At 47.3% G+C, this 26,030-nt stretch overlaps 1 protein-coding gene and 1 pseudogene across 2 annotated transcripts in view; one reads left to right on the top strand and one right to left on the bottom strand.

The window, feature by feature from the left end:
- Positions 1 to 5,294: 5,294 nt before the first annotated feature.
- On the bottom strand, positions 5,295 to 25,992 carry LOC135275628 (chromobox protein homolog 1-like; annotated as a pseudogene).
- Positions 10,838 to 26,030, top strand: part of LOC135275627 (uncharacterized) — a 42,037-nt gene continuing 26,844 nt past the window's right edge. The window contains exons 1-8 of one of the 2 annotated variants that reach the window (XM_064377983.1): positions 10,838 to 11,183; positions 13,526 to 13,653; positions 14,265 to 14,409; positions 15,270 to 15,402; positions 15,933 to 17,344; positions 17,691 to 19,173; positions 22,752 to 22,912; positions 24,156 to 24,222. In XM_064377983.1, coding sequence (XP_064234053.1) covers positions 11,163 to 11,183; positions 13,526 to 13,653; positions 14,265 to 14,409; positions 15,270 to 15,402; positions 15,933 to 15,946 — 441 coding nt within the window. In that variant the 5' untranslated portion in view covers positions 10,838 to 11,162 and the 3' untranslated portion in view covers positions 15,947 to 17,344; positions 17,691 to 19,173; positions 22,752 to 22,912; positions 24,156 to 24,222. Of the gene's footprint in view, positions 11,184 to 13,525; positions 13,654 to 14,264; positions 14,410 to 15,269; positions 17,345 to 17,690; positions 19,174 to 22,751; positions 22,913 to 24,155; positions 24,223 to 26,030 lie in introns of those variants that run through there. The other variant, XM_064377982.1, reaches the window with a different exon arrangement.

Below are 26,030 nucleotides of genomic sequence, written 5' to 3'. Positions count from 1 at the left end.
AAAACTACTGGAGCACAAGGAAAACCCAATGATAAAGAAGAATGCTGAGTTTGAAGATCAAGGGTATTACTCCTGCGTGCATTTCCTTCATCACAATGGAAAACTATTTAACATCACCAAAACCTTCAATATAACAATATTGGGAGGTAAGGGAAATCTTAGAATTGGGAAGAAACAGATGTATTTTAGTAAAGTGGAATTTTTTTTATTCTTGAAAACTGCGTAGGAATTGAGAAACCACTTAGTTGGGGTTATGACCACATCACTAGTTCAAATATAAGGGTCAAAATCTTCATTTTGGTGAATCTCTACTTGGCTGAAAAACAACCTCTTTTTGGGAAGGAAATGAAAATCTATATAAATAAACCACACGTAAGTCAGCTCTTTCTCATATATTTGAGTAAATTCTGGAATCTTTTGTTGTTAAATTTACATTTTCACGCCATAAATATTTATTGAAGACATCTGTAGTCAATAAACTGTACTCAGCACAACGAGGCAGGGAAGCAAGGAAATATGAGATGAAGTGAGCACTGTACTATTCTCAAGGGATTTGATTGTAATCAGGAGAGGCAATAAGCTACATGAAGGTGCCACCGTATCAAACAGCATCACCTGTGAGGCTGCAAGAGTGCAAGGGGAAGCTGGAGGAAGGACAGATGCAGGAGACTCAATTTGACCTTGGTCTTGGAGGGGGAGCTTCATGAATGAGGGAAGACCTGCTGAGGAAAGGGCTGTCGGCTGAGAGAGTGTAAGGAACACTGATGTGCTGATGGGAAGGGAGCCATGCTGGGCCCAGGCTGTGTGTGATGGAAGAACAGAATCCTGGGACATTAAAGGTATTTAATTAAACCTCACCCAGTGAAGATATTCATCATAAAGCACAGTCATTAATTGATCATCCAGTCCCTTCTTAAAAACTACCAAGGAAATGACCAAATCACACAGCAGCGTAATCCAGATTTTAGTATCTGATTGTCGAAGTCTTTTTTTCTGTTGAGTCCAAATATTCCCTTCTCGTAGCTTCCAACCACTGATTTTGGTTTGCCTTCAAGAATTTCATAGATTAAGTCTGGCCCCTTCTTAAAATGACAGCTCCTTTGATGATTTGAAGACAATGGTTTATCCAGCCTAGACTTCCCCCCGCCATCATCCTGAGGAACTGGAAACTGTAACACCTGTGTGGGTGGCTTGTTTAGCAAAATCTGTGGGCTCGCATTCGGTACAGCCTTTGCTTTAGCAGCATCTTTCCTCTTCACTACAACTGTGTAGCGATATACACCCACGTATTGCCAGGGTAACAAATTGCCCCAAGTTTAGGGACTTTGCTAAAATCAAAGTTTTGGCAGGATTCGCTACTTCCAGAGACTCTAGGGGAAAATACATTTTTTTTGCCTTTGCCTTTTCCCATTTCTAAGAGGCCACCTGCAGTTCTTGGCTTGTGCCACTTCATTTCAGAGTCAAACACATTTGATTCCCTCATCCCATCTCCTTTTTGACTCTGACCTTTCTGTCTCCCTGATGACCTTGAGACTACATTGTGCCCACCTAGATAACCCAGGGTGATCCCCTTGTCTCAAGATCTTTAATTTAATCACATCTAGAGGTTCCTTTTGCCATGTAACGTATCTTATTCACAGGAACTCGGGAGTAGGATATGGGAAACTTTGGGGTCTATTATTCTGCCTGCCACAGCCCAGAGCCTAGGAAACCCAAAACTGAATTTTTAAACTCAAAAACTTAAATTCTATGTATAATCATCTACCTTGGGCCGGGCCAGTGGCTCATGCCTGTAATCCCAGCACTTTGGAAGGCTGAGGCAGGTGGATCACAAGGTCAGGGGTTCAAGACCAGCCTGGCCAACATGGTGAAACCCTGTCTCTTGTAAAAATACAAAAATTATCCAGGCATGGTGGCAGGTGCCTGTAATCTCAGCTACTCAGGAGGCTGAGGCAGAGAATTGCTAAAACCCAGGAGGCAGAGGTTTCAGTGAACCAAGATCACGCCACTGCATTCCAGCCTGGGTGACAGAGTGAGATTGAATCTTAAAAAAAAAAAAAAAAAATCATCTACCCTAAAATCTCCAATTTTACTTTCTTACATGTATTTTTATCTTATATGAATCTCTGTTCCTTTGATTCTTTCAGAACCTACACCCTCTTTCCCACCATCTTTGCTTTTGCTTTCCACCCATCAGCAACTCTTTCCTTCCTTCTTTGACGAAGCCATAAGAGTATCCATTATTAAAAGGGTACTTGCTATGGGCCAGGGATTGTGCCAAGTACTTGAGTTGAATCATCTCATATCATCCTCACCACAGTTCTGTGAGGCTGTGGCCTTGGATGAGTTAATTTCCTTAGTTCCTCTCTGCCTCAGCTTCCTCATGATGAAATGGGACAGTAATAGTTCATCCCTTGTAGGGCTGGTTGATGACGACCAAGTGAGTGAGTGTGTGTACAGCTCTAGGATGGCTCCAGGGACAGGAAGAGCTCTGCTGTAATGACCATATCCCACTGCTGGGTTCCCATACCTCACCTGCAGCACAAGATATTCTTCTCCCATAATTTTCCCTCTTATTTTTCTTGTCTCCTTGGAGAATGTCAGCTGAGTCTCTAAGGACTCCACTAAAATGTCCCTCCTCCTTCATGCCCCCATGACCTCTTGTTTGTATTTCTGATTGCTGTCAGAGTTGCATTACATGTGTGTCTCAGTCAATAACTTTATAAGTGTCTGGAAAGGTTTGCACTGAGTTCTGTTCCTCATCTTTGCATCTTGAATACCTATGACTGGCACTTGGCACATAATAGGTGCTCATTACATGTCTGTTGTGTGCATTATTGAGAGAGCAACAACTCCTTCGATGCTACATACAACAAAAGGTCTAGACACTTCACCATCCTAGCTATGTTTTTGGATTTGGTAAAGTTGCCATCAGTTTACAGAAATTAGAGCTTGTAGTTGGAGAGGACCGTCAGGGGGTGTTCTGGCCTGTATTGAGGACAGTGGGGCTCTGAACTCCTGCCTTCTCCATGTTGTGTCTTTATTATGGTACACTTGCCATCACAGATGGAGATCTCTTACCTGCCACATGGTGACCGCTGTAGTGGTGGAAAAGTGTGATACCTCTCCTCCCCATGATAAGGGTCATGACAATGCTCCCATAAAAAAGACAGATTAACAAGAAGCAAGCAAAACGAGTTTATTTAATCAAACTTTTCTGTGACATGGAAGCCTTCAGAAATGAAGACGCCAGGGCCGGGCGCTGTGGTTCATGCCTGTAATCCTAGCACTTTGGGAGGCTGAAGTGGGCGGATCACCTGAGGCCAGGAGTTTGAGACTAGCCTGACCAACATGATGAAACCCAATCTCTACTAAAAATATAAAAATTAGCTTGGCATGGTGACAGAACCTATAATCCCTGCCTCTTGGGAGGCTGAGGCAGGGAGAATTGCTTGAACCCAGGAGGCGGAGGTTGCAGTAAGCTGATAGTATGCAAGCCTGGGTGACACAGTGGGACTCAATCAAAAAAAAAGAAAAAAGAAAAGAAAGGGAGGAAGAAAGCAAGGAAGGGAGGGAGGAAAGGAAGGAAGGGAGGGAGGAAAGGAAGGAAGGAAGGAAGGAAGGCACACCCCAAGACTCAGGGAAAACTGTTTTTTAAGTCCTTAGGCTCTAGAAGCATGGACAGCCACATAGAAATATGATTGGACAAAAGGGTATGACCTAATGCTAATAGACTCAGTGGGGAAACCCACCAAGACCTGTCTGCTCAGATTCTTCTTGGCCTCTCTGTTGCATTTCTTTTTCCTGGGTAATAGACTGAGTGGCAAAACCCAGCAAGACCTGTCTGCTCAGATTCTTCTTGGCCTCTCCGTTATATTTCTTTTTCCTGGATAGAGGGCAGAGGGTATTAAGATCTACTGTCAGACCAAAGAAGGTCAAAGAATTTTTGACCAGCTCCTAGACAGAAAGGCAGAAGGTTAGAGTCATGCTTCTAGGTTCTATGGCTTATTTTGGGGAAAGGATTTTAGTTTTTATGATCTGCTTTGGGAAGAAGTCTGGTTTCTATGACTTGCTTTGGGGAGAATGGGGGCATGAAGCAGAAGGGCAGGAGAAGGTCACAGAGATCTTGATTTTGAGGCTGCTTTGAGGCCTTCCAATGTCCTTTAGTTTAAAGTACTCAACCTGCCAAAACGCCATACTTTGGGCACTGTTTTTGGAACCCAGGAGTACCATTGCCTTCAGCTCATGCCCGTGAATCACAGTCACCCGAATTTCCACCGGGCATCTGCCACTTTCCTGGTCTCATGCTATGGCTGATCTGGTGGCGTCTCCTCCTACTGCTGACGACCTCTGTGCCATTTTGATTCTGATGCTAGCCTCCTAGGTAGACTGGTCACGTCAAGGGTATGCACTAAGGTGCTGTCTTCCTTTTGTGACCTACATGGGACTGCTTTCTTCACTTTATACCAGTTGTACAAACTCAGGGCTGATCTGGATTTCCTATGATTTCATTTGAGTGTTAGTAGACAGCACCCTTTGCTTAAGATGTTCTTCACAATTCCCCTTCTCAAATCTTCCATGCAAGTTTTTTTGGGGAAAAAAAAATCGATCCAGAGAAAGGTAGTCAGTAGCAGTTTTCCCCTTCATACGGAAATTGCTTCCTGCCTCTTTGTCTTTGAATTCAAGTCCATGTTGCTTCATGCTGCCAGATCTGAAAGTTAGTTCCTTCCCTAGATACATCTCAGCTCCTCTTGCCTGTCTGCCAGAATTTCAGGCTTGCCCAGAGACTCTGAATCCCGGGGAACCCAGTCCTGACTGTCAACCCCAGGGTCTACTGTGCTGGTTTCATTCTCCTGTTCCTGCTCACATATCTGCCCACTGCATTCTCCACTGCTCACTCTGTGGCACTGCACTTTCTGAGAGGGCTCAGGGAGGTGTGGAAGCTGCAGGAAAGCTTTTGAGTCCCACTATACTCCACTTGACCAGGCATTCTGCTTGCTGAGCACCCGCAAGTCCCAGAAGCGCTGCTCTGGACATTGCTTGGAAACGCCCCCAAAGCACCGTGGTTACTAGAAGGGAACAGTCCTGGTCATGAGGATCATTACCAATGCAGATATCAGGGTCAACAATAACTTAATTATGTACCAGTTTAAATTTATGACCACAGCTGCTCTTAGGGCTTGCAGTTGTCAGCTGCCTTAGGCAAGAGCCTGCTGAGTGATGATTTACTTCCCAAGCATCACCAGATGGGGACTGAGAAGACAGGATTTATGTGCAATCCTTCCAATCGAGGTCAGAAGCCACTCAGGAGCAAAAGTAGAACTTGGCCTATAGGCATGGACTTAACCAACAGGGCCAGGGCTGAGGTGAGGTCCCTGGGGCACAATATGGAAGGGACACTGCTCTTAGCATCCTGCCAAGGAACAGTGGGCACCTAGAAGGATTTGCTTTTTTTACCCTGTCTTGGCCCCATGCCCTGTAAATCCATCACAGGCCAGCTGAGGAGGACAGATGGAGGGAATCACGACAGAGCAGAAAGGCTCTTCCCAGTGATTTTGCATGGTCCAAGTCCTGCTTGTTTGATCATCTGGGAGTCAGGCAGCAGTGGAGGGGCATCTTCCTCTGCCTTTTAGTTAAAGTGAGCAGAAGCTGCAGATCTGAGTGAGAGGAAACCACGTATAAGGTGCTTTAAGCATCTCTGTGAGTAGGGAGTTGATGGAAAATGAAACAACAAACAACATATCTACAACCTTTAGTTAATGCAAATAGGACTCAAGTGAATGCAAACTGCTGACTACTGGAATCTTTGTTACATGAAATGAGCACATTCTAATAGATGCTTGTCTTAGAGAAGCTCAAGGCAACACTAATATATTTGTCTTTTCTTTTGTCACTTCTAGATAGCGGTTATATAGTTCCGGTTCTTCTTGGATCAAAGCTTAACCATGTTGCAGTGGAATTAGGTATACTCCAACAGACGTATATTCTGTATTTATGAGTAGGGGACATAATACAGTCTTCCAAGGGTAAATATGATTCATTATTGAATGACACCAGATACACATTTCATATTTAGCAAATAACATTACAAAACTAGAAAAAGGGTGGCATTTTTTGAATGTTGCCACTTTTAACCTGACTTAAAAGAGGCAACATTTTGAAGTTCAAGAGACAGTGGAACTGCCTGTGGTCTATAGACTGTTTTTGTTGTCCTGTGTGTGGCTTTTATTTAACCGTCTCCAGGGTCATTTCTAAATATGAAAATTCAGGCTGGGCATGGTGGCTTACACTTGGAATCCCAGCACTTTGGGAGGCCAAGGTAGGCAGATCACTTGAAGTCAGGAATTTGAGACCAGCCTGGCCAGCATGGCAAAACCCCATCTCTACTAAAAATACAAAAATTAGCTGGGCATGGTGGCATGTGCCTGTAGTCCCAGCTACTCAGGAGACTGAGGCAGGAGAATTGCTTGAACCTAGAAGGTGGTGGTTGTAATGAGCCAAGATCATACCACTGGACTCCAGCCTGGGAGACAGAGCAAGACTCTGTCTCAAAAAAAAAAAAAAAAAAGAAAGAAAAATTCAATGAGAACATTCTGGAGAGATGATTCAAACTAATTTAGTGGTTTGAATGTTTGATTAATTGATTGACTTTGAATCAATTTACTGATTTGACTGTATGTATATTTAGGGTTTGTCTAGCTAGATCCTATGAATCAGCATGTCCAATTGAGTAATTTCTTTCAAAAGAGGAAAAAAAGAAGGAAAGGAAGAAATTCACATATACTAAATATGCTAAGCCAGGTATTGTGCTAGGTCATTGAAATATATTATTGAATTAAATCCTCCAAGCAACACTGAGGCATGTATTCTCATTTTATGAATTAAATAACTGAAGTACAAAAAGGCTAAGTAACATGTCCAAAGTTGAATCACTGAAAAGTGGCAGTCTCTGTTGATTGCTTCCAAAGTCCACACCTTATAACCACAGTTGGAGCCACAGTGGTTTATATGACCGTATGTGCCCAGTGCAGCTGGGGTCCTATGCCATTTGTACCTGAGGTTTACCTGCTTTATATTTTTATTTATTTATTTGTCTTTATTATTTTTTCTTCTACTCAGTGGGGCTTAACCTGCACCTTTTGTTCTAGTTTGTACACCTGAAGAGTTAGATAATTAATTTTAATTATCCACTGGTAGTATATACATTCAAGTTTCCCAGTAAGCACTACTTTAGCTGTTTGTCATATTTTCATACTATTCAGTTTAAACCATTTCTTCAAGTTTCCCTTGTAATTTGTTTTTCCACCAAAAAATATTATTGTTTTAAAATTTCCAAATATTTGGGAAACTTTCTAGTCATTGTCTCTTGTTGATGTCCACTTTAATTTCATTATAGTCCAAGATTATACACAGTGTCATTTCAACCTTTTGGAATTTGTAGTGACTTACTTAAGACCTACAATATGGTATATTTTGCTGAATGTTCCAAGGGCATTTGAAAAAAGATATAGTCTATTGGTTTTGGTTTTATTATTCTTTAAATGTCAATTTGGTTAAGTTTGTTAATGGTGCTGTTCAAAAAATTTATATCCTTACCAATCTCTTATCTGCTTGTTCTATCTGTTGCTGAGAGAGGCATGTGAATATCTCCAACTATTAAGGTCAATTTGTCTCTATCTCCTTTTGTTCTGTAAATTTTTGTTTTATATACGTTGGAGCTATCTTATATGCCTACACAGATTTATGCTTGTTGAATTGACACTTTTATCATTATGAAATATTTCTCTTTATCTATCATAATATTTCCTTTCTCAATGCATTGCTGTGTCATATGAAATAGCCACTAGTTTTCTTTTGCTTGGAATTAGCATATTTGTCTTTTTTTTTACATCCCTTTACTACTAACTTTTTTTTGTTCTATACATAAGTGTCTCTCATAAACTGCATGTATTTGGATCTTTCTTGAAATCTGGTCAGCATGATGTTTAGTCCATCTGTATATTTAAAATTACTGTTATAGTCGGTATATCATATATGCATGATATAAAAATATTCATTTTATTCTTTTTAAAATAAATTACATTTTGTTGAAAATGACCATATTTCCATCCACTTGTTCTTCTTTTCTCTGTTTTCTTTCAAACAGTTATTTCGAGTTTTTATCTACTAAATTCTGCCTCTGTAGGCCTGCTTCTATTATCTATCTTTTCTATTGATTATTGTGCACATTTTCTGTCTCTTTGTGTGTCTCTTAACTTTTTATTGTTGATATTTGTGTATCAAATAATTAAAGTGAATACGGTTTGTATTATTTTTTCTTACAAGTAGGTAGTCTGAGAGTTTGGGTATCTCAGTTGACTCAGAACTGAGCTGGGGTGGCTGGGATGTAGGTACATTAGATCCAATCTGCCTTGATCTCTGATAGCTGTGGGGAGAGGGATTGCTGCGGTCATGTGTTTGTTGCAGCCATTTTCTCTGATAGGACTTGCTCTCCCGATTATCATGGAACTCATGGCTTATCCACCAACAGGAAGGCAGCTTGGTGCTGTGGCCCCACCAAACTCAAGGCAATCCCAGGACCCCTGACTGGGACAGAGTCCCCCTCCCCCAGCAGCTGAGGCCCCAGGCTAGGGAAATTTGGCCCCTGCTAGTGAGAGGAGAAACCACTGCACACACTGGCCTGGCTCTGTCTCTGCAGCTGTGTCTTTCCCCACTACTGCCCCCCGGGCAGTACCCAACCTCGTGCCTGCCCCGGGGGCTCTGAGGCCCTAAACGGGAGCGGCCTCAGGGTCTCTGAGGAGATGGGCTGCCGCCTCTGTGAAGTGGGCACCTACCAAAGCTGGGTCCTGGATGCCCTGCCCTGCCAGCCCTGCCCACCTGGATTCAGCTGCTCCCAGGGTGAGTCCCAGAGAGGCCTGGGCAGGAGCAGGGGGACTGGGCCTGGAGGGGATTCTGAGTGGAGCTCGGTGAGGTGGGTAGAGGCGCAGACAGGGAGGGACCCTAAGGGCCTGGGGACACCTGGGGTGTGCAGGAGAAGAGGCCTGGAGCAGTCCAAGTCACAAACCCAAGAACATGGGGAGGATGGGGACACAGAGCAGGTGTGTCAGCTGCCTCCGTGTCAGGTTTAAAAGTCCTCTAGATGCAGAGCAGAGCAGCACGCACACAGATGTGTTGCAGCCAGTGGCCCAGGCACTCTGGAGACTAGGGCAGCCACTGCCCAGCGTTCTGCAGTGCCCAACACCCTTCCCTACACCTGGCTGAGATGGACAGCAAGGGCTGTGGGGGGTGAGGGGGTTACAGGGTACAGAGCCCTCCACTGCCCCCACAATCTAGATCCTTCCCCCATTTTCTGTGTGGTTTCCCCCTCTCCCTCAGCATGTATATCCCTCCCCTGGACACCCCCAGCCCACGCTCAGTTGCTGCCGTGGCTGGGGCAGAATTTCTTCTCTGCGTTCCTCCAGGGTCAGAGTTATCAGGGCCAGCCCTGCCTGGTGGGCCACTACTGCCCTGCAGGGACTCGAAGCCCCAGGCCCTGCCCAGCAGGGACCTTCAGAAGCAGCAGCAGAGCCAGGGCTGCTGAAGAGTGCCAGGGGTGCCCTGTGGACACCTTCAGTGCCCTGCCTGGCCAGGTGGGCTGCCTTACCTATGGCAGTGCTGCTTTCTCTCCACCAGGTGAGTGTCAGGCCTGCCTGCTCCAAACGGCTGACTGCCATCTGGGACCTGCAGCTCTGAGGGTCCAAGATGTAAGGTTTCAGGAAACAGCCACCTATGGCCGAGTGGAGCTGTTCTAGGAGAGCTGCAAGTGAGGGCAGGTGCCTGTCTGTGACTCCCAGGCACTGGGTTGGATTATATGGATGGAACCAGCGTGCATGCAAGGACTCTAGCAGGCAAGGGGGTGGGTGTGAGGGAACCAGCTCAGACCAGGCTCAGCCACTTGCTCAAGATGGCTCAGTGGATGGGGCCAGCTCTGCTGAGGGCCGACTGGACACTGTGGCATGTACAGGTGGAATGTGTGTATGCATGGGAATGTACAGCAAACTCACAGGGCTGAACTTTAATTGAGTGTCGTCAGGCCTCCCTGAGCAGATTCCAACCCCAACAGTGGCAAACAAGCCAGAACTGCAGGAACCACCGTTGGCCACCAGGTGCCAATCACCACCTCAGCCCCGTGCCTCTCCCAGAAGAACAGAGCCCCTTTTTGTCTCCCAACTAAACCTGTGTTTTCCCCTGCCCACCTTCCTGTCCTGCCAGCTCTGCCTGTCAAATCCAGTTCACCCTTCAGGCCTTGGTCTCTGCAGACCTCGCCTCTCCCGCCATCAGGAGGCAGCCTGTGCCATGCTGCAGGACCGCCCCACACAGCTTTGTGGGGTCGTGGATGGGAACGAGGCCTTACATCCAGTGTCTAGTGCATCCACAGTTCTCAGCCCAGCACCTACAGGGCTTTAAAAAGGCAGATGCGCTGACCTCATCTCATACTTTTACCTAATTGGCCTAAAGGGGGCCTGGACACCAGTGTTTCTTAAAAACCTCTCATGAAAAGTCAGGGTTGACAATGACTAAGAAGATCTCATTCAATCCCTGTAAAGCCATCTAGAGTCAGAACTTTGGTCAAACTCAGTGTCTGATCTCCCCACTGAGGCCATAAATTCCCTGAGCACAGGGACAGAGCTGGCCCCAGCCAGGCTCAGTGCTGGGTGCCTGTGAGGCTAAGGGACTTCTCTATTCCCAGGTGCCTCTACCTGCACATGTCAGGGCCTGAACAGGATCTTCCAGAAGTCAGATGGTTCCTGCATCTGTCAAGCAGAACACGTGTCCTTCAACAACAGGGGCCTGGAAAGTGAAGAGGAGAGCAGCGGCCATGAGGACTGCCAGCCCCAGGAGAGCCCCTGCAGCCTCTAGACCAGCAGGCGCAAGGAGAGGGGAAAGGAGAGGTCTGGGGGTGCTGGTGGGCTGCGCCCAGGCACTTTGGCTTAGGTATTTGGTTTCTGCTTGGTCCTCTGAGCCAGGTGCATTACTCCTTTGCCAGTGAGAACGAGTTAATTCCTTAACATCTAACAGCAATGCTGGCTTCGCCAAGCATCTTAGAGAGTAATTCGTGAGTGTGCTCCCACTGCTGCCTGTGCAAAGCTCGCTAGACTCTGAGGAGTCCTTTGGAGCAGCCTATGGGGATGCTGAAGCTTCAGGTGGGCTCACTCCCTGTGGCAGTCTCCCCTGGGAGGGGGGTGACCTTGCCCTGTGCCCATGCCTGGGGCAGCTGGCAGGAAGGGCCACATTCCATGTGGCTGGGAGGCCAGCAGAGGAGCACAGAGCCCCTCCCCAGGCATACGGCTCCCACAGCAGCATCAGAGACCCTCCTTTCACGACTGGAGGCTCTGGAGCTCATTGCTTTTGAAAAGGCAGCAACTTCTTTAGAGGGAGCCATTTTATCCCATCAGTCATTTGGTGCAGAAAGTCTTGTGCAGGCCCACAGCTCAGCCAGCCCCTCCTGGACAGAGCACAGCCCCCTATCCCCCTTATACCCACTACCCACCAACTGCAGGCCCCACTTCAGACAGCTCATGCCTGTTCAGAGGTTTCCCCTTTGAACCTAAATCTCCAGTTACTGGTGGGTTCCAATCCCACATTTCAACCACAGAGTCATGACCCCAAGGCCAGCCTGGCCCCCTCAGTCATGTCTCGGAAGCCTCAGGTATTCTCTGCCTACCCTTCTCATTTGCATTCTGATTAGGCAGCTCTACCTGCCCCTGGGAACCCAGCCTCTGGGAGGGGGCAAAACTAAGGGACTGTGTCCTGCTGCTTCATCTGTGCCACAGAGAGGCTGTTGCCAGCCTCTGGCTGTGGCCCCTCCACTTCATCCTGCCCTGGCTGGTGTCCAGCACCCTCAGGGGCCCTAACTCACCTGGCGCTCACTTTCCAGCAGCCTCTCCTCTCTGGCCCTGCTTCTGCGTGCAAAATGGCCTGCATCCTGCCACCTTCCAGCCTAGCAGTTCTCAAAGCAGGGCCTGTGCACCAGCAGCATCAGCATCATCTGGAAATGTGATGGAAATACACATTCTCAAACCCTACACCAGGCCCACTGGGTCAGAAATGCCAGGGGTGGAACCCAGCCATCTGCACTTCCACAAGCTCTTCAGGCACCTTTGAAACCCATTCAACCTAGCCCCCCGCCAAGGCAACCTCAGCCGAGAGCCCCTCAGCTTGGGTGAAGGGCTGGCCCCAGGGGATATCCTTGGAGTCTATCCCTCATGCCAACAGCCCTGCCTCAGGCCAAAGCTAGGGCCCCTGACAGGCCCTAGGACACAAGCTCCCTCCTCCTGGTAGCCAAGAACACCGAGTCCCTGGCGTCTGTCTCATCCTCTAGCTTCCCTCTGTCCCTCGGGGCTGAGCTGCTGGGACTGGGATGGCTCCTAACTGCTCCTTCCACTCCAGAGACCAGGACATCCTCAGAGCAGCCCCAGCACTCACTCTTCCTGACCTCCAGCCCCAAATCCCCCATCACTCCTCCAAGCCCTGTGAGCCTGACACACGCCAGCTGGCCCAGCTTCTCACCCCTGCAGGTCAAACCTGCCCCCTTCACACCTAAAGAAGTTGAGATGCTGACTAGTCATGCCATCACAGACAGCACAGGAGGCACAGCAGGGGTCACCACTGAAGTCAGATGTTCCTCAGTCAGAGGCATGGTTACTTCACGGAAACCATCTCAACTCATCTCTGATTGGAATAGGCAGACTCCCTCATCCCCAAGAGGCCAGGACTTTTCCCAGGCAGAGGGCAGTCCAGGCCTGAGACCTCCCAGCCCACCCCAAAGTGGGTGTGACCAGCCCTAGGGTACAGAAAAAAATATCCAAACTACCCAGATTCATGTTTTCTTCTCATTCATTTTTCATTTATATTTTATTCTATCTTTTAAGTATAGTAAAATATATGCTATAATTTTTTTACAACAACCTTTTACTCTTGATGGAGCATGATCAAGTTTGGCTACCACTGGCCTAAATACTCGGCCTGCTCCAATGGGCCTGTAGCATCCGTGACTTGACCCCCAGGGAAGAGGCTGCAGTTCCCCTGTCCTCCCTGATCCTGGATCCACACTCTCAGGAGGGTGTCATGGAAACAGCCTCATTTGATGCTGTGTCCTCTGGTGGACACAGGTCCTGGTGATCGGCCTGTTCTCCTGAAACACTGGCCATTCTGACCTGTAAACTGCAGTGTCCTCCCCACACCTACTTCACAGCCAGTCTCACCACTACCCTCTCCAGGAAGCCATCCCTGACTAATCCCGAACTAGAGCCCCGGTCATCTCCCCAAGGCAGCCCATTGTCCTCTGTTATTTGTGGGTTTCTTCTACCCCCAAGTCTAACTCTAGTCTTAGCACAGTGAGTTAATGACCTCCGGAGAAGAGTCTCATTCTCCCGAGGTTCTGCCCTGTGTCTCTGGAATGTTCCGTTATACTGACAGCGCCCCCCCCCACACCTGGGCCTGCAGAGGTGCCAGGGCCAACACTGTTCTACGACCCCCTCCGCAGGTCGCCAAGCGCCGCATGCCTGGAGAAGTGCGCCTGGCTGCCACCTGGGAGTGTGTGTCCCCGCAGCAGCATGACTGTACCTCCTCCTGCCACCCGGTGGGCGGGGAGCTCAGCGCTGAACTGGGCATGTAAGTGAGGAAAGAGAATGAATCATCTCCTGGCAGGCCCTCACTGTCCCACAGGGCCTGTCCTGAAGGGTGTCTGTGGACCCAGCCCTGATGGGAACTTAAGCCAAGCACAAGCTCCTTCCAGAAGCTTCCCTGGGTCAGCATCCCCAGGGGTCCCCGCCAACACCTGCCAGGCCAGAGCCGCCCAAGGCTGAGGAGTTGCTGGCCCCATGGAACAGTGGTCTAGGCCCTAGGCCCTGATCCAAGTCCAGGAGCTGACTCCTATCACATGGTAAGCCCAGAGGGGGCCTCCAGTTCTGTCCTGAGCCCCAATCCTGCTGCCGACTTGTGGACTGGGCAGAGAGGGGTTGCCTCTGGATCAAAAGGACTATTCCAGGCCAAGCAGCTTTCTTCCCACACCTGCCTCTGCAGGACACCAAAGCAGTAGTATATGTCCCAGACCTCCATTAGAAGTGCAGTGGCTGTTTAGGAAGCAGGCAGCCTGCCCTCCTTGGGGAAAGGCTGACGACTCACCCATCCCTCCTGAGGGGCCTGCCTTGGCTGCAAGGATCAGGGCCAGGGAAGCCTCTCCACACCCACTAGGGCAGCCCCCCACCCCTCCTCTTTTGCAGCTGCCAGTGTCACAAGTATGTCTCAGCAGAGGAACTCTGTGACACCCAGTGTCTGGCCCAGGCCCTCCAGCTCTCCTTGGCCTGGGGCCCCAGCAGGGAGCTGATCCTCAGCGTGAAGAACGAGGCTGGGGACAGCATCCAGATGGTGAGCCTGACTCAGGGAGCCTGGGTGGGAGGCCACCTCTGCCCTCTGGGGATCGGGAGATGGAGCCACCCAGGCACCACGTCTAAGGAAACTAAGTGGCAGAGGGAAAAGCCCATGTGGTGACTGGTCTTCCCTACCCAGCCCTGCTGTTTGCATGGCTTTCCACTTGTAAGCTGAAGGCAAGGGCAGGAAGGAGGTAGCAGGTGGTATTTTGTACATTAACATCAATCATTCTGTTTAAATGCCAAATGAGACCCTGCCATGGCCAGTAAATGGTGTGCACTCTGCTGGAGCCAGCTCTGGGCCTCCCTTGTTCTCAGTAGGACCTCTAACCACAGGGCAGGGCCATGTGTTGGCCTTCAAGGTGATAGCTGTAGCTGTCTTCAAGGCCTTGATGCCTCCTTGGGGTAGAGGGTGCAGGGGGCCAGGGCCTGGGCCAGACCGGGCCGGTACATGCAGAAGGCAGGTCAGGCTGGCCCTGCATGGATTGCATCTGCCAGGGGGTTCTGGGTGGTATGCTGTCTGCAGCCACTGAAGGACCACGGAGGATCATCTGGCTTGGGACTGAGCAGCAGATTGGGGGTGATAGGGAGATGTTTCCAAGTCGGTCTCTAAATAGGATGTTAGTAGGTGGAGGGAAAAGGGCACGCAATGACCCAGTAGAGGGTCCGGATTGAATGATTGAGTTTGGGTGTGTTCTGAAGAAAAGGAGGGAGATGGGGCCCAGGAGGCCACACTGGGGAGGCTGAGGGTGGCTGTCACTGCATCCCAAGGAACACCAGAGCCTGGCTTGGGTCTTTGTCTGTCCACCTGTGCCTCCCTTCCTCCCAGGCCTCATAGCTCATGCTGCACTTTCTCAGGAAGTATCAAGCACTCTGAGCCCAGACCAACTTTTCCAAGGGAGTGCCAGCATCCATCTGGTCCAGTTTAGCCCCCGTGGCATCTTTGGCTTCATCATCTCCAGGGCAGATGTGCTAGACTCCTTTCTCCTCGGTAAGTGGAGGAGGAGGCACCAAACCCAGGCCTTCCCAGAGAACGTAGGGGGTGTGGGGCATGGCTGCATTCTCCTGGCAAGGGCAAAGCATGGGAGCTGCAGGGCCCACCTACAGGTCCTCGGAAACGTCTCAGCTGTGTCCCAGGTGCTGTGGAGAGGAGAATCTGGCAGAGGTCACAGAAGATCACAAAGGAGAGACCTTTCGATGGAGAGGGACCAGCAGGGAAGGGAGGCGGGTGGGGCTAACAGGTGAGCACGGGCTTTCCCCAAAGCCCAGGTCTTCAACAGGCCTTCCCCAAACTCTCCCAGGACCACCTGAGGCCAGCCCCTAGCTGCAAAGGCGTTATCAGACCTCAGGCCCAGAGCAGACTGGTCCCCAGTTTCATGGCATCAATCCTCGTGCTCCAAACCCTGTGGTCTGCTTGGGAGCAGGGGACGTGATCCTCTTCCAGCTTCATATCCTTGCCCACAGTGAGTGCTGCCCACTGAGCTCCATTCGGGCCCTCTGATCCTTCTCCTGGCCTTCCAGGTGACTTTGCCTAAGACCAGGACTTGTCCCCAAGTACTCACTTCACCATGGGCTGCGTTTCCATATCCATACATTCAGGGAGTTGGGACAGATGTTCCTGCTCCGACGTTCTGCAGCATTGAGACCTCTGTGCTTCAAGGTGGTGGGGATTCACCCAGGCCAAGCATACCCCTGCCTGGGGCCCCAGGCCTTCACAGACCTTCCCAAAGCCCAGCAACCCTTGCAGTGGCAAGCACCAGCTGTGCCACACTGTCATCCTACAAAGCTGGACCCCAAAACACCACAGACTGCTCTGTTTGGGGGCACCTCAGTTGATAAGGAACATCTTCCTTGCATTGAGCTGAAACCTGTTCTCCCTGTGGCCCCAGCCCTGGGAACCTGCAGAGCAGGCCTTAGCCCTCCTCCTCTGACAGAACGGGGCACTCAGACTCTCCTGGTTGTGGCTGCATCCTCTCTACACGTGGCATTTTTATTCCATCCACCAAACGCTGGCCCTGGAACCCTCAGCAACCCAGCTGCCTCCCATTCTCCTCACGCAGCACTGGTGATCTGCAGCCAAGAGGGAACTGAACCCCGAGAAATGAGCTCTACGTCGGGCCTGTGCTCTCCGTAACCCACTGGGACCTGGGCAGCCCCTGCCCCTCTAAGCCTTGGTCTTGTCATCTGTGAAGTGAACCCAGTCACTTCCTCTTTCTCCACACACACAGCCCCATGTTGGACAGGAGCTGGGGCTCAAGAAGAAGAATTGACAGCCATGCTCAGCAAAAGGCCTCCTTGTGTGGAAGAACTGCCAGGCCAAGCCACTTGGGTTTCTGTCAGAGGCCCTACCACTCCCTTGGCAGCCCGTCACTCAGCCACTTGACAGCACACATTTAGCACCTGCTGCATGCCCGCACCATGCCACGTGCCGGGGGCAGAGAGAGGAGCAGCCTCTCTTAGGAGAGGGCCAGGTGCTGACTGCTCACCCCCAAAGGCATGAGTCCTGGTGGCTCTGCTCAGGACATGCTCTCTGTGTGCTGGTGGCCTCTGTAGGCAGAGGGAGGAGGGCTTGCCCTAGCACCAAGATCATTCAATGCACCATCATGTGCATGACAGGGTGAAACATGTCATCACATGGGAAGCACGCCTCAGTTCCCCTCACTCTTCTGAGAACAGGTACTGCGCAGTGTACCCATTCTGAGAACCCATTCTGAGTCCTGCTGAGACTAACCCTGGATCTGGGCTGCTCAGGGGTGGGATTGGGACAGGCACTGGAACCCAGCCCAGCCCCACATTCACCCCCAAGACCGCTCGGCCAGCCACTACCCCATGTACCAGAAGCAGCATCTGTTCAACAGCAACCTCCACTGGGACTCCGGGGCCTTCCGCAGACTCAGCCACCTGGTGCAAGAGACGCACCTCAACTTCTCAAGGTAACTTCTTGAGTTACCTTCTCCTGCCGGGAGCTTGGGAGGTGGGAGGGGAAGGGGCGAGGTTCCTCCATGTGGCTCACAGCCTTTCCCTCGACGGGCCAATAGGAGAACACGGGAACCTGCAGACCATGCAGGTGGCCAGACCAGAGCCCAGGGTGAGGAGAGGCCTCCTGTCTGCGGGGCGAGGGGAGCTTGGCAGGTGGGGACTCCTGGTGCCCAGCAGGGGTCACGGTGGCTTCTCTGGACAATGTTGTTCATACGCAGGGAGACATCTAGACTCGGCTTGGTGTGAGTGGCCCATAATGGCTGAACCCCCACATTCTGACTCCTGATCTCTGCTTCTCAGGTTTGCCCATCAGTTCCTAGATCCAGGCACATACATGTTTCAAGACAACGGGCAACCAGAGAACCTGGCCGTGGTGCTGGTGAAGGAGGAGGGGGTGGCCTGTGGTCCCGGCCAGTCCCCTGTGCAGCCCTCATCCCCGTAACAGCTGGGCAGACACGGCATCCTCAGGCACAGGCTGCCAAACCTGGGCCCAGACTGGGTGATGATCACAGGTACTGACTGACAGGACGTAGCAGCGAGGACTGGAGCAGGCAGGGAGGAGTGCCGTGCCCGGCTCCGAGTGTGTACTGTGTGTCAGCCTTGTCTGAGGCTCTGGGCATGGCTTCCAAACTCCAGATATGTCCACAGTGACAATAGCATGGTGCAGTTTGTCCTCGACCTGGGACTTCATTTGCAGACAAAGAATTTTCTCCATTTGGGCCTCCTTTCTTGCCTCCCCTTTCCCACTTCCCATGCTCCGTTGATCTGGAGAGCTGCCCCAGTGGACAGGGTCCTTGAGTGGAGTCACAGGATCACAGACACCCTAGACTAGCCCCCACTGTGGGTTTCCTGTCTTCCTTCCTTCTTTTCTCCAGAGGTCAGCACTCTACACTAAGCTCTTTAAGCTGGCGCCTGCCCAGTGGGCAGAGAAGACACAGCCCTTTGATGGCTGAGACTGAGAGCCCTGAGCACAGGGCAGCAGCTCTCTCTCTCTCTCTCTCTCTCACACACACACACACACACACACACACGTGCATACATGTGTGCATGCATACATACACTCAGAGCACAGGCTTCATGTGGGGCTGTCCCAGGAGAGACTACACAGGGAAGGGCACAGGGTAGAGGGGAGGGCCTCCCAGTGGGAGACTAATGGCAGAAAGCCCAGAGGCAGGAAGGGAGCTGTGAAGAGTTAAAACTGCAAGGGTAGCAGGGCAGAGGCCAGGGCCACCGAAGCAAATGCAAAACAGCAGCTCTCAGGGTCCCAGGCAGCCTGGAGGGGCTCTGAGTGGCCACTATATTCTCCTCTCCCGTCCACCTTCCAGGGGTGCTGCTGGCTGTTGGCTTAGCGACTGTGCTGTTGACAGGCCTGGGCCTCCTGCTGAGGCCCTCCCTGCCCCACACCTGTCCCATGCAGGCTTGGAGGCCTTGGTGGAGAAGCCTGGGACAGCCTCAGGTGCCTGCTGAGTGTGTGCTCCTCAGGGAGAGGTGAGTCCTCCCTGCCCGCTACACACTAGGCCCAGCCCTGGCCCAGCCCAGGGACTGCTGTGGTGGGTCTGGACACTCCCCGGGCACTGGCCAAGCTCCCCCTGTCCCTGTGAACTTGAGACAGATGTCCCCCAGAGTTAACCCATGGTGTGGGCTTCATGTGGGGTTCAGCACTGCTGCTCCTGTCTGGGCACTGAGGCCGACTCTTCCTTTTAGCCTCCCATTCTATGAAGACCTTGGCCCTGGGGATCTGGGGAAGGAGCTGACTCCGAGAAGGCCATGGGCCGGGGCACAGGTACCATGCTGGTATGCAGCCAGCCCCACCTCGACAACACTTGTTATATTCCTTTTACTAGATAGTAGCTATCCTATTGGGGGCATATACAATGATATCTCCTTGTAGTTTTGATTTGCATTTGTGCCTAATGATGAGTCATATTAAGCATCTTTTTATGTGCTTATTGGCCATTTGTATATCTTCTTTTGAGAAATATCTATTCGAGTTCTTTGTCTAGTTTTGAATTAAGTTGTTTGGTTTTTGTGGTTGTTGTTGTTGAGTTTTAAGAGTTCGCTATTTATCACATGTATGATTTGCCAGTATTTTCTCTGATTCTGTGGGTTGCCTTTTTACTCTGTTTATAGTGGGTTTTGAGGCACGAAATTTTTTAAGTCGTGAAATTCGTGTATTTTTTCTTTTATTGCCTGTGCCTTTGGTATTGAATTTAAAAATTTGTTGTGATATCCAATGTCGTGGTGTTTTTGTCCTGTGTTATTGTCTAAGAATGTTATTGTTTTAGGTCATACATTCAGGTCTTTGAGGCATTTTTAGTTAATTTTTGTGTATGGTGTTAGGTAAGGGTCCGACTTGTTCTTTTGCATGTGGATCTCTAGTTCCCTCAGCACAATTGATTGAAAAGACTGTCCTTTTCACCCCTGAAGTCTTCCTTGTCAAAAATGATTTAACTGTATCTGGAAGGGGTTATTTCCGGCCTCTCAATCCTTTTACTAGTTATAGGTCTATTCAGATTTTCTGTTTCTTCATGATTTAGTCGTGGTGGGTTTTGTGTTTCTAGGAACTTGTCCATTTCATCTAGGTTATCTTCATTTGTTGGCATACAATTGTTCATAGTACTCTTAGAATCATTTTTTATTTTTGTGGACTTGTCCTCATTTTCATTTCTCATCTTAGTAATTTGAGTCTCTTCCTTTTTTTCTTAGCTCATCTAACTAAAGATACGTCAATTTTGTTACTCTCTCCAAAGAAACGACCTTTGATTTCCTTGATTTTCTCTATTTTTTCTATTCCTTTTTTTGTTTATCTCTGCTCTAATCTTTGTTATTTCCTTCCTTCTGCTAGCTTTAAGTTTGTTCCTCTTTTTCTAGTTGCTTAAGTTGTAAAGTTAGATTGTTGATAGAGATATTTTTAGTTTTTTGATGTAAACATTTATAGATACACATCTTCCCCCTTAGTGCTGCTTGAGTTTTGGTAAGTGGTGCTTTTTTATGTTCATTTGTCTCTATTTTCTAATTTCCCTTATGATTGCTTCTTTGATCCATTGGTTGTTTGAAAATATGTTGTTTAATTTCCAGCATATTTTTGGTTTTTCAGTTTTTCTTCCATTACTAATTTCAGCTTCATCCCATTGTGGTTGAAGAAGATACTTTTTATGACATCCATCTTTTTAAATCTATTGAGACTTAATTTGTGGTCTAACAAATATTCTATCCTGAAAAACATCCCATAAGCACTTTAGAAAAATGTACATACCGTTTTTGTTGAGTAATGTTTCTGTATATATCTGTTAGATCTAGTTGATTTATTGTGTGTTTAAGGCTCCTATTTTCTTACTTATATTCTGTCTGGTTGTTCTGTTACTAAGAAGTGGGTACGTATGTATCATGGAACACTATGCAGCCATAAAAAAGAATAAGTTCATGTCCTTTGCAGGGACATGGATGAAGCTGGAAGCCATTATTCTCAGCAAACTAACACAGGAAAAGAAAACTAAACACCACATGTTTTCCCTTATAAGTGGGAGTTGAGCAATGAGAACCTATGGACACAGGGAGGGAAACTTCACATACTGGGGCCTCTTAGAGGGTGTGGGCAAAGGGAGAGAGAGCATTAGGACAAATACCTAACGCATGCGAGGCTTAAAACTTAGGTGATGGGTTGATAGGTACAACAAACCACCGTAGCCCACATATACCTATGTAACAAACCCGCACATTCTGCCAATGTATCCGAGAAATTAAAGTAAGATTAAAAAAATAAATAAATAAATAGGCATTAAAGTCTCTAATCATTATTGTAGAACTATTTCTCCCTTCAATTCTGATAGTTTCTGCTTTATATAAATTTTAGTGGTCTGTCATTCAGTGTGTCAATGCATATCACTGTTATATCTTCTCGCTGCACTGAAACTTTTATTAGTATTAATATATAGTATACTTCCTTGTCTCTTATAAACTTTTTTTATTGAAAGTTTATTTTGTGTGATACTAATATAACTATCCCTGCTCTCTTTTGGTTACTCTTTTTATGGAATATCTTTATCTGTTCACTTTCAATTTAGTTGTGTCTTTGAATGTAAAGTGAGACTTTGTAGATAGCAAATCTACAAAGTTGATCATGTGTTTTTATGATCATGTGTTGGATCATGAGTTTTTATTCATTTTGCCAATCTCTGTTTTTTGATTGGAGAGTTCAATCCATTTACATTTAAGGTAGTTACGATAAGGAGAGCTAAGAATCATTTTGCTATGTGTGAGAACAGGTGGACGGCTGTTACAAAGTCAAAAACAACAGATGTAGGTGCAGTTGCAGAGAAAAGGGAATACTTATACACTGCTGGTGGGACTGTAAATTAGTTCAGCCATTGTGGAAAGCAGTTTGGAAATTTCTCTAGGAGCTTAAAACAGAACTACCATTGGCCCAACAATCCCATTATTGGATATATACCTAAAGGAATATAAATCAAATACCATAAAGACACCTATATGTTCATTGCAGCACATTTACAAAAGCAAAGACATAAAAACAACCTAGATGCCCATCAATGGTGGATTGGATTAAAAAAATGTATATATACATCATAGAATACTATGCGGCCATTAAAAAACAAAACAAACAAAACATGTCCTTTGCAGCAACATGGATGCAGTTAGAGGCCATTATCCTAAGTGAATTAACATGGGGACACAAACTGTTTTTATTTACAAGTGAGAGCTAAACATTGAGTACATATGGACCTAAAGATGGGAATGCTAAACATCAAGGCTCGCTTGAATAGGGAAGGTGGGAGGAGGATGAAGGTTGAAAAACTACCTACCTGGGTGACAAAATCATTTGTACATCAAACCCCAGCAACATGCAACATGCAACTTACCCATGTATCAAACGTGCACATTAACCCCTGAACCTAAAATAAAAGTTGAAACAAAAGACTTTAAAGGCAACAGAGGCTGGGCATGGTCCATAAATAAGGACTCATATAAAATATATAATAATTAACCCAAATGTTTTTTTTAGTTCACATGACATAAGTAAATCTTTGATAAATTAATTATTTTCAAACTTGTTGACAAAATAAAATTACAGATGGCTTCAAAATTGTCAACATACATTATTGCCTGGGTTTGCTAGTTTACATAAACACCTTATATAAAGCTACATATATATATATGTATATGTATATAAAGTTACATACATATATATGTAACTTTCTCTATTGATATGTGCAGTGACATTATCTCAGATCAATGCAACCTCCGTTTCCTAGGTTCAAGCAATTGTCTAGCTTTAGCCTTTCAAGTAGCTGGAATTACAGGTGCCCACCACCACGCTAAGCTAATTTTTTGTATTTTTAATAGAGATGGGGTTTCATCATGTTGGCCAGGCTGGTCTCAAACTTCTGACCTCAGGTGACCCACCCGCCTCAGCCTCCCACCGTGCTGGGATGACAGGCATGAGCCACCGTGCCCAGCCTTAAAATTCTTTAAGCAACATGAAAGCCAAACACCGAAAGCCAAAGGTGAGTTTGCAAAATTCAATTATTTATAACTTCTATGCATTGAGTTACTGTAATCTTGGATTTACTGACAGACTTGCAGCAATTAGCTATACAATACACAAGCATTTTGTTAAAACCATTTAAGCTAAAGAATTCAGAGACTTTCGTTGTGTTGTAATGCTTTTTGTGGTATTTTTAATAATTTGTCCTAAAGTGGCTGGCAAAAAATATTTTATATATATCTGCATAAATCTCAACTGACAGCACCATACCAGGAGACTTTGTCACCAGGTATATGGATTTCTTTTAATTCCATAGGAAGCAGAAAAATCTTTATGGTTGGAATGGATTGAAAAAGCCACCTAATGTCCCAGGAGGTAAAGTCCCTCATTTTGCCAGCTGTTTAGGCATCGTATGCCCATCCTTGATTTGGAGGGTCCAAACTCATTCTATTCCTCAAAATCAGCCCTTGAAATCTTACATGCCCAGCTTTTCTGCAGTAGTCCCTGGGCCTCTTAGAGGAAAGGTGCTTTTATAGTTTTGGCAGGAGGGCATTAGTGATAAAAATAGAATGGTAGGCCCAGTGGGATTCTAAATCATTTTTAAGTTTTGAAGCTATCAGGTAGAGAGAGAAAATGTGTTTCATTTTACCCAATTTTGTAACCTATAAATAGCTCAAAAAGAAAAAGACGCCCCCCACCCCCCACTGAAAACAAAGAATAGGTGACATTTTAAACAAGAAGAACGTAAGTCCTGCTTAGCTCTAATCATGACAGGAAAAGGAAACTGACAGACAGCTAAATATTCCAACTATTTAGTATTAAGGCAGAGAACAAGTTATACTAATTCAGATAGAGGCAAAATCATTACATGAGTATTTGTGACTTTGTATAGAGGGCTGATCCCATGTCACATGATAGGAGTTTATCTTGGCTGTCACCTTCTACCAGGCCTGAAGATGAGGCTTTGGTTAAATTGAATTTGGTGCCAAATACCAGCTCAAGATTCAGTAGGATTTGAGGCATCCTTATAGATGAGATAAGTGTACCCAGGAGTCAAAACTCTGAAACTTAATAGCACAATGATTGCTTAACAATACTGATGAAGTCCCTTTCCAAAGGGGCTGGAAGGGGTTTCTTTTTTTTTTTCTTTAATAAATCTATAGTTTTATTAAGACAAAAACTGACAGTGTAGTATGAAATTTACATTTAAACAAAGTTTTCACAGAAATCTAACACATGCCTAAAAATATTTTACAATGTAGTTCTAGATCCAAGTCTAGACAATATCAAGAACTGATGGATCTCATGACTCAAGAAAGAGCATTTTGGGTATGTTACTTCTTAGGATTTCTTCAAAAAAGTGTGTGTGTGTGTGTGTGTGTGTGTGTGTGTGTGTGTGTGTGTGTGTTTTAAAGTGAACCACTGCCCCGTATGAAAGTTTAATCTTCTCCTGGGACCAAGGTTTTTTAAGTGACCCAACTCTTGAATCAATTCAGTGAAACTGTGCTGTCAGTGACTGAACCCTGCCACCAATGGTTTCAGAGTTCAAATCTCAAAAAAAGAGAACGGCTCCAAGAGTTCTCCCCACTAAGAGCATAGGCCCTTGTCTTTCCCTACTGTCTTATCTCCTCTACCACCCTCTTCCTCTTCCCCAACACCTCAGCCAGTGGCTTGGATGAACAAGCTGATATTTATAATTTTGGTACTGGAAAAGAAAGGTCTTCTAATTTCAGGAATTAGCACCTCTGAGACAGAATGATCTGCTTGTACTGTATACTCTCCAATAAAAGACCTTCCCTCCTCAGTCAATTTCCATTTCCAAAATGGCAACTTTGATAACTTAGAAACTGGCTTAGTCCTTTGTGGGGAACAGCAGTAAGTTTAGGCAGGGAACACCTTGGCTTATAGGTTTCAGACATTCACAGCTTTTAAACAGTCTCTCACAGTCCTTATTTATGGTGCCAATGACATTTTTTTGAAAAGTAAAATATTCTGGACATAGAAGCATATCATTAGTTGTCTGTTCTTTCCATTGCTTCACCATTTCCCCTTTCAGGCCCCCAAATTTAATCAAAATGATAATACCCATCTCCCTTTCTCCCCTCCCCATCCCTCCCTCCCCCAAGTAATACACCGCTGATAGCCAAAAACTACACACATGCTATGCTGTTAAAATGCAGAGTTAACTCTATTGGGAAGAAGGCTGTGGGTTGTGGGGATGCTCTTGGAAGATCTACAGTATTTTTTTGCTCTCCCACACACCCAATTCTGCAAGTTTTGTCCTTCATAGAAGGCCCTTTGCTTTTCTCAGCAAAGTGCAGAAAAGGTTGCCTTGAAACACTTATCCCCCTTCCCCTCCACTGGGATGGGTGTGCAAACTGTATAGCTTGGAACGGCTTTAAAGCACTTGGGCTGCTGCAGGGCACAGAAACTATACTGGCCCTTCAAAGGACATCTTCTCAAGCCACCTCTGTGGTGTCAAGACAAGTAGAACTCCTTCCCTTCCCACCTGAAACCCACAGTCAGATGTGACAGGGGCTGGTACTCAGGAGAGTTAATTCTTGTCATCTTTTTTGTCATCATCCTCCGAGGGGTAGGAATGCCATGTGAGCCTTTCCTCATAGAAGGATATGACAACCTATGGGCACTTGACATTGGCTTCCTTGGCAGGGTCCAGGTCAGCCTCATCAGAGTTTTTGCATTTTATTAGGAACATGAGCTCTCCACTGGAGTCTGTAGCTCCAATAATCCACTCCAGCTCCAAACCTCGAGCAAAGCCTCGTGGCTTTTCTGACTCTTCTTTCTTCTTCTTTGCTTTGCTCTCCTCTCCCTTGTCTTCAGAATCAGAATCAGCTTTGAGCTTGCCTCCCTCCGATTTATCTGTCTCATGTGCTGTTTTCTGTGCCCCAGAGGTCAGGGCAATCCAGATTCCCTTCTGGCTCCCATGTGTTGTCCTCATCTGAGAAGCCCTTCCACTTTAGGAGGTACTCCACTTTGCCCTTTACCACTCGGCGGTCGAGAACTTTTTCCACCACATATTCCTCTTCCTCCTCTTCTGGCACCTCCTCCACTTTCTTCTTGTTTTGTTTTTTCCCCATAGTGCCCGCTAGCTTTCTGGTATGAAGGGTGAGGCTGCT

This window comes from Aotus nancymaae, unplaced genomic scaffold (assembly GCF_030222135.1).
Source record: "Aotus nancymaae isolate 86718 unplaced genomic scaffold, 86718_ANA_hifiasm-v0.15.2.pri h1tg000017l, whole genome shotgun sequence".
Taxonomy (NCBI): Eukaryota; Metazoa; Chordata; class Mammalia; order Primates; family Aotidae; genus Aotus; species Aotus nancymaae.
This window is presented reverse-complemented; position numbering and strand designations above follow the sequence as displayed.